The 15,587-nt window shown below is 47.4% G+C and overlaps 1 protein-coding gene across 21 annotated transcripts in view; it reads left to right on the top strand.

Moving 5' to 3' along the window:
* Window positions 1-7,345: 7,345 nt before the first annotated feature.
* The window catches only part of TMEM120B (transmembrane protein 120B), a 58,799-nt gene continuing 50,557 nt past the window's right edge, over window positions 7,346-15,587 (top strand). For all 21 annotated transcript variants that reach the window (XR_014827313.1, XR_014827315.1, XR_014827306.1 and 18 more), the window contains exon 1: window positions 7,346-7,551. Coding sequence is in view for 6 of the 21 variants with exons in the window: in XM_084996273.1 (XP_084852399.1) it covers window positions 7,483-7,551 (69 nt within the window). In the remaining 15 variants the exon portion in view is untranslated. The remainder of the gene's footprint in view (window positions 7,552-15,587) is intronic.

Raw genomic sequence — 15,587 nt, 5'->3', positions numbered from 1 at the left:
GGATCCCTGGCCTTGCTCAGTGGGTTAAGGATCTGGCGTTGCCATGAGCTATGGTGTAGGTCACAGATGCGGCTCTGATCTGATGTTGCTCTGTTCTGATGTTGCTGTGGCTGTGGTGTAGGCTGGCAGCTGTAGCTTGGGTTTGACACCTAGCCTGGGAAGTGCTATGCATTTCCTTTTTTTTTTTTTTGTCTTTTTTGCTGTTTCTTGGGCCGCTCCTGCGGCATATGGAGTTTTCCAGGCTAGGGGTCCAATCGGAGCTGTAGCCACCAGCCTACACCACAGCCACAGCCATAGTCACAGCAACGTGGGATCCGAGCCGTGTCTGCAACCTACACCACAGCTCAGGGCAACGCCGGATCCTTAACCCACTGAGCAGAGGCCAGGGATCGAACCCGCAACCTCATGGTTCCCAGTTGGATTCGTTAACCACTGTGCCACGACGGGAACTCCCTACTTTGTTTGTTTGTTTGTTTGTTTTGTCTTTTTAGGGCCACATCCACAGCATATGGAGGTTCTCAGGCTAGGGGTTGAATTGGAGCTGTAGCTGCTGGCCTGCACTCACAGTCACAGCAATGCCAGACCAAGCTGCATTTGTGACCTACACCACAGCTCACAGCAACGCCGGATCCTTAACCCACTGAGCAAGGCCAGGAATCGAACCTGCATCCTCATGGATACTGGTCTCATTCATTTCCGCTGAGTCACTACTAGAACTCTGTCTTTGCTACTTTTATGAATCCCCAGCTGACTGAGCAAATTCTCTGGCTGGTAGGTCCCTAGTAGAGTGCATTATTATTGTTATTTTTTTTACAGCCACACCTGCATCATATGGAAGTTCCCAGGCTAGGGATCAAATCTGAGCTGCAGCCATAGGCCTATGCCACAGCTACAGCCACACCGGATCCTTAACCCACTGAGAGAACCCAGGGATCCATCCCACATCCTCCCAGAGCGTATGTTGGGTTCTTAACTCACTAAGCCACAATGAGAACTACTTTTTTTTTTTTGGCTGCCCCGCCTCATATGGAATTCCTGGGCCAAGGATCAGATCTGAGCTGCAGTTGTGACCTACGCTGCAGCTGTGGCAGTGCCAGATCCTTTAACCAAATGTGCCAAGATTAAACCTATGTTCTGGTGTTGCAGAGACCCTGTAAATCCTGTTGTGCCACATTGGGAACTCCTAGAGTGCCTTAAAGTGAAAAAATAGGAGAGACTTCCCCCTTGGTGATGTGGACAGGGGTGGGGGAAGATAATCTTGCAACTCATATCTTCACCTATCATGGTCAAAGTCCCTAAGAAGAGACACATCTAGCCCTGGGAAGCTGATGAGTGAGTCTGAAAGCTTTTTGGGCATAAAGTGGGACAGGGTAGTGGCCAAATAAGATCTGATACTGCTGGTACCTAAGCAGCTACACCGATGCAGGTGGCCAGCCCGTGCCATCTACCAAAGGGCTTGTGAATAATGCATGTGGAGTCCTGACCCCACAGAGAACAGTCCATAAGATTTGCAACTTGAGTGCTGGCCAGCCAGCAGATAAGGGGCATCTGCTCGGATCTCCCTGGGGGCAGGGAGCTTCTCCTGCCCGAGACTGAGCAGCTGCAAGCACAGGTGAAGACAAAGCTTCCCAAATCCTCTGCTTGGTGACACTTTATTCATCCGTCAAGGGTCTGGATTTCTTTTTATTTTATTTTATTTTTTGGCTGTGCTTGGGCCAGGGATCAAATCGTATCATAGAAGTGACAGTGCCAGATCTTTAACTCACTGACCCACCAGGGAATTCCCCGGGATTTCCTTTTTGATTCTACTAACCCCAATTAAATAAACCATCTTCTGTTTTTCCACCATTTGAGTAATTTATCCGTTTTGCAAGCTTCATGACACATGATATAAGAAATCCCAAACTTAGCTGTCTCTAGCCTAACTGAAGTAGGCTGGTGCCTTCGTGAGGATGGAGGGGACTGGGGCAACTGACAAGCAAGCCTCATGTGAAGGGGACATGACATCTGTTCCTCTGTTTCAGCCCATTGCCAAGCAGGAACATGAACTCAATGTGGCCAGATCCTTCCATTTTTCGAGAGTAGGTAAAAGTCTGGATTTTTATGTGTAACAGTCTTATTTATTTATTATTTTATAAATTTTGGCTGCCCCAAAGCATATGGAGTTCTTGGACCAGGGATCAGATCTGAGCTGCAATTTTGACCTAAGCCACAACTGCAGCAACACCAGATCCTTAACCCACTGTGCTAGGCCAGGGATCAAACCTGTGACTGAGCACTCCCAAGACACTGCTGATCCCATTGTGTCACAGCAGGATCTTCTTTTTCTTTTTTTCTTTTTTTGTCTTTTTAGGGCCACATCCCCAGCATGTGGAGGTTCTCAGGCTAGGGGTTGAATAGGAGCTGTAGCTGCCAGTCTGCACCAGAGCCACAATGATGCCAGTCCAGCTTGAGTCTGTGAACTACACTACAGCTCATGGCAATGCTGGATCCTTAACCCACTGAGCGAGGCCAGGGATTGAATCTGTGTCCTCATGGATGCTAGTCAGACTTGTTTATGATGCAACACGACGGGAACTCTGGGAAATTTTTTTTCTTAATTGAAAAACTTTTACACAGATGTTTATAGTGGCTTTATGCATAACCCACCCAAACCAGAAAGGTCCCTTACCCAGTGAATGGATAAACATGTGGATCTATCCATACAATGAAATATACTCAGCAAAGGAAAAAAGAATGAATTACTGATACATATAATGATCATCTGACTCAGCTGCCTCAGGCTGACTTCTGCTGGCCAAGATGCAGGAACATGGACCAGATTTACTTTCTCACCTAAAACCAAAAACGAACAGAGAAAATAAACATAATAAGATGTTTTTTCAGGAGTTCCCACTGTGGCTCAGTGGTAACAAACCTGACTAGTATCCATGAGGATGTGGGTTCAATCCCTGGTTCAGTGGGTTAAGGTTACAGCGTTGCCGTGAGTCATGGTGTAGGTCTCAGATGCGACTTGGATCTGGTGATGCTGTGGCTGTGGCATAGGCTGGCAACTGTAGCTCTGATTCGACTTCTAGCCTGGGAACCTCCATATGCTGTGGGTGCAGTCCTAAAAAGACACACACAAAAAAGATGTTTTTCATTAAGACGTTGGACATCAGTCAACAGAGGACATTGATCCCTGAAAGACAGGAAACAGGTCACTTACCCCTGTAACTGCCCAGCATGTTGCCCTGAGAGTGTTCGCAGGCCATTGTGCAGAGGGGGACTCCAGGTGGAGCCTGGCCGACCCCCTGAGTTAGGAAGACAGGGTGAGAAGCCAGGGGACCCAGGAGGTTTAAATTCTAGGGAGACAGCTGCTCAAGGAGAAATCTAGGGGTCTGCAGAGTTCCCTCCAGTGGTCAGCTGAGCACATAAGGACATCTGCCTGGGGCCACGGAACCACCTGAAGTGAGTAGAGGTAAGATTATATGGCACCCACACAGGCCTGGGAATAGTACCTGTTCCCGCCAGCCAGACTGGAAAACTTCATGATTCCTGGGTGTTGGTCTTGCCTCAGTAATTTTTCCTGGGGAAAAATTAGCTCCAGACTGAGCACTGTTTTGGTCTCAGGTAAATGTAAAAGCATAATTCAAAAGGATCAAATGGTTTCCAAATAAGTGCATCCAATATAAAGTGCAAGAAGTTTTTTTATTTTTTATTTATTTTTTTTATGGCTGAACCTGTGGCACATTGAAGTTCCCCGGCCAGGGACTGAATCCAAGCCGCAGCTGCAGCAACATGGCATCCTTTAACCCACTGTACCAGGCTGGGTGGGGATCGAAACTGTGCTGCCGCAGTGACCCAAACCACTGCAGTTGGATTATTGTTATTTTTTTTTGGTCTTTTTGCCTTTTCTGGAGCCGCTCCCACGGCATATGGAGGTTCTCAGGCTAGGGGTCTAATTGGAGCTGTAGCCACTGGCCTACGCCACAGCCACAACAATGCCAGATCCTTAACCCACTGAGCAAGGCCAGGGATCAAACCTGAAACCCCTTGGTTCCTAGTCAGATTTGTTAACCACTGCGCCACGACGGGAACTCCCTGCAGTTGGATTCTTAACCCACTGCACCACAGCAGGAACTACTCAAGAATATTTTTTAGGAATGCTAAAATAGAAAAGAAGAAAAAGGAGGGGGAGGATGAGGAAGAGAAGGAGAAAAAAGGGATCCAAGAAGGTAAAATGCACATCTAATAAACAATAACCAGGCTTGCAAACAAGCCCTATTTCATCTTTTTTTTTTTTTTTTTTTTTTTTTTTTGGTCTTTTTAGGGCTGCACCCACAGCATATGGAGGTTCCCAGGCCAGGGGTTGAATCAGAGCTGTAGCTGCTGGCCTACACCACAGCCACAGCAATGCCAGATTTGAGCTGCAGCTTCGACCTACACCACAGCTCACAGCAATGCTGGATCCTTAACCCACTGAACAAGGTCAGGGATCAAACTTGCATCTTATGGATGCTAGGCAGATTCTTTTCCACTGAGCCACAATGGGAAGTCCCCTATTTCATCTTTTTTTTTTTTTTTTTTTTTTTTGTCTTTTTGCCATTTCCTGGGTGGATCACACAGCATATGGAGGCTCCCAGGCCAGGAGTAAAATTGCAGCTGTAGCCACTGGCCTATGCCACAGCCACAGCAATGCTGGATCCCAGCCACATCTGCAACCTACACCACAGCTCACAGCAATGCCGGATCCCCGACCCACTGAGCAAGGCCAGGGATTGAACCTGCAACCTCATGGTTCCTAGTCAGATTTGTTAACCACTGCGCCACGATGGGAACTCCTATTTCATCTTTTTTGAGAGGTATTGTTGTGGGTTAAATTGTCTCCTTAAAAGATATATTGAAGTCCCAACCCCCAGAGATGAGAATTGTAATTCAAAGTCAGTCATTAATTAGCTGGGAGTCTTGGAGTTCTCACTGTGGCACAGTGGTTCAAGGACCTGGAGTTGCCACAGCTGTGATGTAGGTCGAAGCTCCTGCTCAGATTTGATCCCTGGCCTGGGAACTTCCATATGCCTTGGGCATGGCTAGAAGAAATTAAAAAAAAAATTAGCTGGGAATCTTGAGTAAGCCATGTTCTTTTTCTTGCCTCTGTTAAGGATTGCCGGAGTTCCTCTCTGGCTCAGCAGGTTAAGGATCCAGCATTGTCACTGCAGTGCCTCAGGTTGCTGCTTTGGCAAAGGTTTGATCCCTGGCCCCAAGACCTTCCACATGCCATAGGCATGGCCAGACCAAAAAAAAAAAAAAAAGGGGGGGGGGAATTGCCAGTATTTTTCTGTGTGCTTATGTGCATACTCTCCATTTAGAGTTCTTAGAGGCATCTGTGAACCCCCCAAAATTGAGGACCTCTGTAGTATATGATCTTTAATTTTTATTCCATCACCAAGTATTTGCCCTGGGGATCCAGTGACAACCAAGACAGAAATGAGATCCCTAAGGTCTCATGAAGATTACACAATCATGGAGGGAAACATACAGCACGGAGACAAACACCTTCATATAGTGGTAACTTTTAAGAAGGAAATGAGGGCGTTTCCGTCGTGGTGCAGTGGTTAAGGAATCCGACTAGGAGTCATGAAGTTGTGGGTTCGGTCCCTGGCCTCACTCAGTGGGTTAAGGATCCGGTGTTGCTGTGAGCTGTGGTGTAGGTTGAAGATGTGGCTCAGATTCTGCATTGCTGTGGCTCTGGTGTAGGCCGGTGGCTACAGCTCCAATGAGATCCCTAGCCTGGGAACCTCCATATGCTGTGGGAGCGGCCCTAGAAAAGGCAAAAAGACAAAAAAAAAAAAAAAAAAAAAAAAAAAAAGGAAGAAGAAGAAGAAGGAAATGAAACAGATAATATATAAGTGACTGAGAGGAGACTTGAACCTCTGGGTGTTCAGGAAAAGGTTTTTTTTTTGTTTGTTTGTTTGTTTTTCCAGAGGTTGTTACAGGTTGACTGTGTCCCTCAGAAAGATATGTCGAAATCGTAATACCCACTACATCAGGAGTGACCTTATTTGTTTTTGTTTTGTTTTGTTTGCCAATGCCTGCAGCATGTGGAAGTTCCTGGGGCCAGGGACTTGAACCCAAGCCACAGAAATGACCTGAGCTGCTGCAACACCTGATCCTTAACCTGCTGCACCACAAGAGGATACCAGAAGTGACCTTGTTTGGAACTACAGTCTTTGCAAATATAATTAGTTAAACTGAGATGAGTTCATGCTGGAGTCGGGTGAACTCTTAATCCAAGGAGATTTGTGTCCTTATAAGAGGAAAGGACTCACAGAGACAGACACACAGGGAAGGAGGCCATGTAAAGAGAGACAGAGATTGGAGAGGTGAAGTGAGAGCCAGGGAATGCTAAGAATTGATGGCCACCACCTTAAGCTATGAAGAACCAAGGAAAGATTCTACCCAGAGTCTCAGAGGGAGCATGACCTTGCCGATTTGATTTCTCACTTCTAGCCTCCAGAACTGTGAGAGAATACATTTCTGTTTAAGCCACTCAGTTTGTGGGACATCATCCAGTTTGTGGTTAGGGCAGCCCTAGGAAACTAATACAGGTATTATTTGACCTAAGGCTAGAATGATGAGAAAAAGGCAACCATATGAACATTTAGAGGGAAAACTGTTCCAGGCAAGGGCAGGAAGAAAAAAATGTGGCTGGAGAGTATTGATCTAGGGTGGGTGAGAAAGGAAATGTCACTGGAAAGCTAGGCAGGGATAAATCTTGCAGGATCGTGCTGAGGACGGAATTTGGATTCAGTTAGCATTGAGATGGTTGTGTTGTTTGATTGACAGAAACAGCTGTCAAGAGAGTGACCCAGAGTCTTAGAGGGCAGGATCTAGGATGTATTAGTTGCAGTAAATAATGACAATACGAGATGACAGGGCGCTGCCCTGCGCTGCCTGGCGACCTTGCTGGACGGTCAATATCAGTTCTAGAATTATAGGCTGTCGTTGGCTTTGGCTCAGTGAAGGCAATGCCAAGGGGTGGTGACCTTTCACTTCTCCCGTTTCCTTTTTCCCTTTCGACCCTAGCCCTTCAAATACACGCGATCTAAGTAAAATAAGCTCTATGAATGCGGCTTGCGGACAAGACACACACACCCGGCCCAGAACCAGGCCAGAGAGATTCTGGAGGCGGAGAAGCATTCCCAAGGGGGTAGCTGCAGAGTGTGCCAAATCCTGCAAAGCTACAGCAATCGCCCGGCAGGCGCGCGGCGTGCGGGGGCGGAGCCGGAGGAGGTGCGTGCGCATGCCCGGGGCTTGCCTCCCGGAGAGGGGGTGGGGCGGGAGCCGGGGCGGGGGCTGTGACGTCAGGTGCGCGCGTGGCTCCGGCTGCGCAGGAACAGCTGGTGCCTCTGAAGGCGGCCGGCGAGCGGACTGGCGTGAGGTGCTGGTGGCCCGCCGCGCCACGCTGCGGGAGCCACCGCCGCCGCCTCGCACCGCTGCACCATGTCCGGCCAGCTGGAGCGTTGCGAGCGCGAGTGGCATGAGCTGGAGGGAGAATTTCAGGAACTGCAGGTAGGACCGGGCCACCTGGTCCCGAAACTGCTACCTGACGTGTAGTGTATTCCCCTTCCTGCTTCGCCAGCCAGGACAGGGGGAACCAGCAGGGCCCAGAGGGTTTCCCCGGCTAGGCCCTGGGGGCTGGTGGTCCTCGTGGGCCAGCTCCCTCTCGTCTCCCTGGACTTCATTTCTTCATCCACCTGGGGCGCCGGGTCGAAGCCCTGGATTCCCCCGCCCTCGCACCGGCTCTTTGCTCCGTACACCTCCTTCGCTGTAGAAAGTTGGTCGGTGGCCTCTGAGGGGAAGTTCCAGGCGTGTCCATGTTGGGGAGGCCTGAGGGGACAGGTATGTGCCGGGACTCAAAGTGCAAGCCCAGCCCCCATCTCCCCCAGGGTCTCCCCAAACCTCACTGCCGCCCACCAGCTGTTTTGGCAGCTGAGGTCCCCCTTTACTCTGGCGGGGCAGCCCGGTCCTCTGCAACTCTATTTTGGTAGATGTGCTTGGGAGCCATTCACCTTGAACCCACAAGCTTTGCGTAAGGGTGAGAGACCCTGTTCTCAGTCTTTGGGGCTCCTGTGTCTGTGTCTGTCTCTCTGACGCTGCTACAGGCCGAGTTTGGCGTTGTGGATGACATCTGTCAGTTCTGACCTAGGTTGCTTCCCTAAGTGATAGAGGGCTCAGCTCTCACCCCTTTGGCCCAGGGTCTTATACTGGGTGGGGTGAGGGTGGGTGTAAGAGAGGCCCCTTGAGAGTATGGCCTGATAGGAGGTTCACAGAGGCCTCAGCCACCTTTTCTGCTAACCAGAGACACCTTAAGAAACCTTGGGGTTGGCCAAGAGGGATGTCTGGGCAGTTTTTGGAGATGGGGCTGTTCCCTCCGGAGCTACTGGATTGTGTTTGTTTTCTCCAGAATTGGGCTCTGTTTGCCTGAAATCATGTGGAGCACCAGCAGCCCACTCCTTCCTAGCCTCAGCTGGAGCAGTGACATTTCCTGTCCATGTAGCTCTTACCTGCAGTTGGTTGGCCTCTTACTGTGTCCAGAGGAGGGAGCAGGGAGATTGGCAAGGGTGTCTGTGATGAGTCTTTCTAGGTCCTGATGAATAGAGAGAGGGTTGCTGAAGAGATTGAGAAGGAAGGGTACTGTTTGAGGCATGCTCAGAGAGTAAGGGACCAGATCCAGAAAGGTACGCATTTTTTTTTTTTTGTCTTTTTAGGGCCACACCCACAGCATATGAAGGTTCCCAGGCTAGGAGTTGAATCGGAGCTACAGCTGCTGGCCTACACCACAGCCACAGCAACTTGGAATCTGAGCCGGGTCTGTGACCTACACCACAGCTCACAGCAATGCCAGATTCTTAACCTACTGAGCGAGGCTGAGGATCAAACCTGAATCCTCATGGTTGCTAGTCAAATTCATTTCCGCTGAGCCATGACCTTTCTTATCCTGTCCAGCATGTGTGGATTTGTGTCCTTTCCTTCAGGTCCAGGGCTTAGTTCCCACCCAGTTCCCAAGGGACCCTTCTGGCTTTATTCCCATCAAGAAAGACTCAGCCACAGCATGTGGAAGTTCCCACGCCAGGTATCAAACCTTCACCACAGCAGTGACCCAAGCCACAGCAGTGACAGTGCTGAATCCCTAACCACCTGAGCCACCAGGGAAGTCAGTGCTTTGTCTTGCTGGGTTCTCAAGTTATGTCCAGCTGTGCAGCCGTGGAGGTTATTAGGATCTGGAGTGAGTGAAGAGTTTTGCTGTGTGGAGCTTTTGTTGTTCCTAAATCCTTTCCTTGGCTCTGCCTTGAATGAGGAGGAGGAGGAGGAGGATTCAACACTTCAGAGCTATGTGATTAACAGCAATTAGATAGCTAGTCTTGGCAGGCAGAGATGTTTGATTTGTTGTTTTCTTCTTTCTTGGTGTCTCTCGGGCTCAGGTGTATGAGGGACAGAGAAGAATTGGGAATAAACTCTGGATTTTGTCCCCTGGTGCACAGCGAGAGTTGTAGAAGGGCTGACCGGGTGAAAAACCATGATGTTCCCTGCTCAGTTCTTCAGCAGTGGGGGAACTGGAGTGGATTGGGTCCAACTTGGGCAAGAGGGATCCTGCTGGGTCAGAGGCCAGTGACAGACAGAAGGCCACAGAATCTCCTGGGGGTCAAGGTCATAGACTGGAGCAAAATTACTCTCTACATCTTCAATTCATAGATGAGGATACAGAAGCTTGGGAATGCTGGTAGACTGACCTGGGGTCACTCAGCTTTGAGGAGGTAAGGTTCAGACTAGAACTTAGTTCTTTAAATGTTTAGGTCAGATGTCTGTCATTGTGTCAGGAGGCTCCTCTCTGTTTTCTCACCGCCCCCAATGTTGATGGTAAATGTGAGAGCTCTGAAATCCTGAGATAAAAGTCTCTGGAAATATGCATATAATAAATAGGGTGTTCGTTGCCACTATGTTTGTGTGGGGCAGACTTTGAGATGGGAACTATTTGCTGAGAAACAGGGAGGTCGCAACAGGTGGGCAGGTGGGAAGATTGAAAACTGGAAAGATTAGTAATAGGAAGGGTCTTTTTTCCCACCAGAAAATCCCAGTCTATCTTAATTTTCCTGTATCTGCTTCAGAATCTGGGATTTGTGGATTTCATGTTCATCTTTCTCTGATTCTGTCATTCTTGGTAATGTCTCTGTGTGTTTACCTCTCCTTCCCTTTTTGCAGGAAAGGGAGGAAAGAGGAAATTTATTTATTTATTTATTTATTGGTCTTTTTTTGCCTTTTCTAGGGCCGCTCCCATGGCATATGGAGGTTCCCAGGCTAGGGGTCTAATCGGAGCTGTAGCCACTGGCCTATGCCAGAGCCACAGCAACATGGGATCCGAGCCGCGTCTGTGACCTACACCACAGCTCACGGCAACGTGGGATCCTTAACCCATTGAGCAAGGCCAGGGATTGAACCTGAAACCTCATGGTTCCTGGTCGGATTCATTAACCACTGTGCCAGGACAGGAACTCCAGAAACAGGAAATTTAACTTCAGATCCTAGAAGATTTGAAAGGTCTTTAGAATTCGTCTCTGCCTCCTAAAAAGCCATAATCTCTGGGACTTTCTAGAGGAAAGGATCTGTTTTCTTTTGCCTGTGATTTGTATCTGTCAGGGCCTCAGTGGACTCAGGGGCAAGGTCGAGTTGCTGTGAGGACTTTCATTTTGGCTGGTTGGGGTTGTGACCATGCTGGCGAATTGAGCATCCATCTGGGAACAGCGTGTGTTTGGCCCTGTGGCCTGTGGTGTGACCACAGAAGGTCACTTAGAGACTTGGTGGCAGGTGATTTAATGAGCCTTTCCTGCCTTGCATCTCTGAAAACCTGACCCCAGCCCTCTGTACCCAGGAAGGAGGTGGCCCAAAGAGGCCTTTCCCTAACCCTGACCTCACAGAAATGTAGGGACCCGGTAGGCCATTGTAAAAGATTTTTGGCTTTTATTACTGATGAAACGAGCATACCTCTGGCTGCTGTGTATAGAATAGATTTGAAGGGGGCAGAGTGGAAGCGGGAAGATCAGTATTATTTTATTAAAACCCTATGAAATAGATCCTGTTATATTCATCTTACAGAGTGAAAAATATTCCCGAAATCACATGGCTTATAAATACTGGAGTCAGGTTTCAAACCCAGGGTATTGAACATCAGTCTATACTCTTAACTGCTACCCAAGGCAGGTCTGTGCCCTGGCTACTCTTTTATTTTTTTTTCCATCTTTCATTGCCTTCTGGGTCTCTTTCCTTAGTGCATTGTGCCACCTCTCTGAGCTTGAGTTTATCTACAAAACAAAGGCTGAGAATAATAGCAACAATAAGAGCTAACTGTATGATTCATGGATTATTCCATTTAATCTAAATGACAACCCAGCTTTATAAATGAGGAGACTGGAGCTAAGAGATGTTAAGTAACTTGAAAGTCATGGAGCTAGAATTTGAACACAGCCCCACTGTATCCATCACATACTTTTTGGGTTCCTAACACAGTGGGCTCCAAAAGTATCCTAAGACCTTTGGCCCTAGAAGGAAACTTTTGGATTTGTGGCATCTCATTTCATTTGTACAGTGCGTTAACATGCATTAGTAAGGATTTTTAGTTGCAAGTGGTAGAAACCCAGTCCAACTAGCTTTATGCCAAAAAACCCAAAAAAACTGAAACAGTTTATTGGCTCATGCATTGGGAAGTCCAGTGGCAAATGGCTTCAGGCAAGGCTGGATCCAGGTACTCCAATGATGTCTGTATATATGTGTGTATGTGTCTGTCTCTTCTATGTCAGCTTCATTCTCAACAATCTCTCCCATGTTGCAGCAAAGATGAGCACCGGTAGCCCCAGGCTGACATCTACCAGCTTAGCATATTTCAGAAACAGAGCATCTTTTCCCCTGTAATTCTGGCAGGAGCCCCAAGGCTGACTCTCATTGGCCCAACTTGGGTCATGTGATTATTCCTTACTTAACCAGACCCTGTGGCACTGTATCTTGGTTAACATGTCTGCCCTGGAGCCCAGGACTGGGATCAGTGCTTCTCTAACCACATGAAGTAAGAGTGGAGGGAAGAGTTCCTGCCATGGCTCAGCAGTAACGAACCTGACTAGTATCCATGAGGACGTGGGCTCAATCCCTAGCCTCACTCAATGAGTTAAGGATCTGGAATTGCAGTGAGCTATGGTGTAGGTTGAAGACGTGGCTTGGATCCTGAGTTGCTGTGGATGTTGCTTAGGCTGGCAGTTATAGCTCTCATTTGACTCCTAGCCTGGGAATTTCCATATCCTGCAGGTGCTGCAAAAAAAAAAGAGAGAGTGGAGGGGCCATGGTCCCATGAAGGAAAATCAGAATACTGGTAGTAAAAAAAAGAAAAGAAAAGAAAAAGAAAACAAACAGAAGGATCTGGACAGGCATCCTTGGGGAGGGGGTAATAGAAACAGTCTATTACTGTGATTCACCGACTGTGTTAAGGCATCCGCAAGGAGCTGCAGCAAGTTGACAGGGGCACTATAGTATAGTATAATTTAAATTTTCAAGGGAAGCATCGTGACATCTGTCACATACCACTTAAACTGCTAACTTAGGGTAGTTCACACCTGCACATTAGATTATGCTACACTCTTTTTAATTATGTCATGTCTTTGTGAAGTTGGGCTTTTTTGTAGTTTCTGATTAAAATCAAGTAATTTATGAAAATCAATTTGAGATAAGAAATAAGGGTGGCAGTGTCCGATCTAATCCCAAGGTTTGAGAATTTGTGCAGGGCCTGACAGGCACACACATCAGTAAGTAACTTTGGTTACTTCAGAATGAAATGCAAATACTTTTGGGAGTTCCCGTCGTGGCACAGTGGTTAATGAATCCGACTAGGAACCATGAGGTTGTGGGTTTGATCCCTGGTCTTGCTCAGTGGGTTAAGGATCTGGTGTTGCCATGAGCTGTGGTGTACGGCGCAGATGCAGCTCAGATTCCGAGTTGCTGTGGCTCTGGTGTAGGCCGGTGGCTACAGCTCCAATTAGACCCCTAGCCTTGGAACCTCCATATGCTGTGGGAGTGGCCCAAGAAATGGCAAAAAGACAAAAAAAAAAAAACCAAAAAAAACCCAAAAAAACCCCCCAAAACCAAAAAACTTTTGTCAATTTCTGTATATCCTTTTCCCCCCAAAAGTCTACTAAGTTGTAAGGACATAAATACATTTCAATTATTAAAGACTTTGTGAAAAAGTTTATTGAGACACTAGTGGTGTGGTGAACCAATGAAGTTTGGGAACCTTTGTTTTATGTCCTGATAGTGGTCGTGGTTACACAGCTGTATACATTTGCCAAAATTCATTAAATTACATACCTGAAATTGGTGAGTTGCTATGTAAGTTGTACCTCAGTAAAGCTGATTGTAAAAAATTAGTACATGGCCTGTTGTATAAATTTCATCCCCTGATTATTTTATAGCTGGGGAAACTAAGTAGTGTCAAACTCTGGATATGAAGTCATCCTGACTCTTGAGCCCAACCATTTTGCTATCCTGCCTCCCAAATGCCCCACATACATGCTGATATCTCCAATTGCTGCTCCTCTAACAGACATTATTAATCAATCCTGACACATGACTCAGAATCTTTTGTGGTGTAGAGTTGATACAGTTTAGGTGAAGTTCACTTGCCATCCTTAGTAGTGTTTCCATGGCAGTGAGTCTTAGTTAAGTGTACTCAACATTCAGAAATCTTTATTTGAAGTTGATTCTTTAGAATAAGAATTATATAAATACAGTCTCTTGAAAACTTAGCGCCAGCCACAACTATAAGTCACCACATTTTGGTGGTGACCATGGCTGTCTTTCAATCCACTGGGTTGCCCAGCAACTTGCAGTGATCCTAGGCCAGAACCCTGTCTGAACATGGCACATGATTCCACTGATGGCAATTCTTGCAGTAAATGTTGGCTCAGGAATTGTGACTCAGCTAAGTTGTAATAAGAGGGCATCTCCAGATGTTTCACAGCCGTTCAGGGACCTGGAATCATTAACCTCATCTTCCCATGGGGGCAGAGGTTGGGGCCTCAGAGGACGGGAGAGGCAGCAGATCTCCGAATTCTCCAACGGAAACTTGGTTGTTTGTGTCTTCTAGACATGGTATAAAAGGATGGTAATCAGAGATGTAGGAAAGAAGCTATGGGTATCCCAGCTTACAGAGCCAGTGTTAGTGTCTACCTCTCTGTCTGTCTCTGATCTGTTCTACATTTTTATAAGTAGTACATATCCACAGAGTGAAAAACTCTAATAGGAGAAATGTGTAAGAATTCTATAACAGCTAGAAACTGGAAACCTAAATGTCTGTCAGAATGCATAATTCCACTGAACATCCTTAGAGTGTGGTATGAAGGATCAGAATGAGTAAACTACATCCACATGTACTAACATGGATAAATTTTTTTTTTGTCTTTTTGCTATTTCTTGGGCCGCTCCCGCGGCATATGGAGGTTCCCAGGCTAGGGGTCGAATCGGGAACTCCATTGTGGCGCAGTGGTTAACGAATCCGACTAGGAACCATGAGGTTGCGGGTTCGGTCCCTGCCCTTGCTCAGTGGGTTTAACGAGCCGGCGTTGCCTCGAGCTGTGGTGTAGGTTGCAGACGTGGCTCGGATCCAGCGTTGCTGTGGCTCTGGCCGTAGGCTGGTGGCTGCAGCTCGGATTGGACCCCTAGCCTGGGAACCTCCATATGCCGCGGGAGCGGCCCAAGAAATAGCAAAAAGCCAAAAAAAAGAAAAAGAAAAGCAACATTGGGCGTTCCCATTGTGGCTCAGTGGTTGATGAACCTGGCTAGCATCCATGAGGACACGAATTCGATCCCTGGCCTTGCTCAGTGGGTTAAGGATCTGCCATTGCCATGAGCTGTGGTGTAGGTTGCAGATGCGGCTTGGATCCCACATTGCTGGGCTGTGTGGTGTAGGCTGGCGGCTACAGCTCCAATTCCACCCCTAGCCTGGGACCCTCCATATGCCATGGGTGTGGGTGTGGCCCTAAAAAGAAAGACCAAAAAAAGAAAAGAAAAGCAACATTGAAAAGTTGCCAAGGGGTGTATATAGTATGATGCGTAACAGAGTTAAAAACATTCAAAACAACACTATGTTTTGCTTACTAATACATGTCTATGTAGTATAAATATGAGGACTTGCAAGGGAGTGATATGAGCCAGATTTGGCATAGTGGAGATTCAGGCAGGGCCATGGCAAGAAGCAAATGACTTTCCCAAATGGGTCTCGCTGAGAAGAGTTTAAGGAAGGGGCTGTTGGAGTTCCCTGGTAGCTCAGTGGGTTAAGGGTCCAGTGTCACTGCTGTGGCTTGGGTTGCTGCTGTGGCTCAGGGGTTAGATTTCTGGCTCAGGAACTTCCACATGCTGCAGGTGTGGGGGAAAAAAGTGTACAATGCTCGTGTTTTCTCTCTTGGAGATTTTAATTGTATTTATATAGTTAGCATCTGATTCTTTATTGGTGCTATTTGCCTTATAATTATCCTTTCCCCTCTGCCCCATCCTCTTTTTTCCCCCTAAAA

This window comes from Sus scrofa, chromosome 14, assembly GCF_054392235.1.
Source record: "Sus scrofa isolate SSC_HxYL_T2T_F1_AM1 chromosome 14, Sscrofa_HxYL_maternal_Yorkshire_Landrace_v2.0, whole genome shotgun sequence".
NCBI lineage: Eukaryota > Metazoa > Chordata > Mammalia > Artiodactyla > Suidae > Sus > Sus scrofa.
The sequence above is the reverse complement of the archived record's forward strand: the minus strand, read 5'-3'. Positions and strand labels throughout refer to the sequence as shown.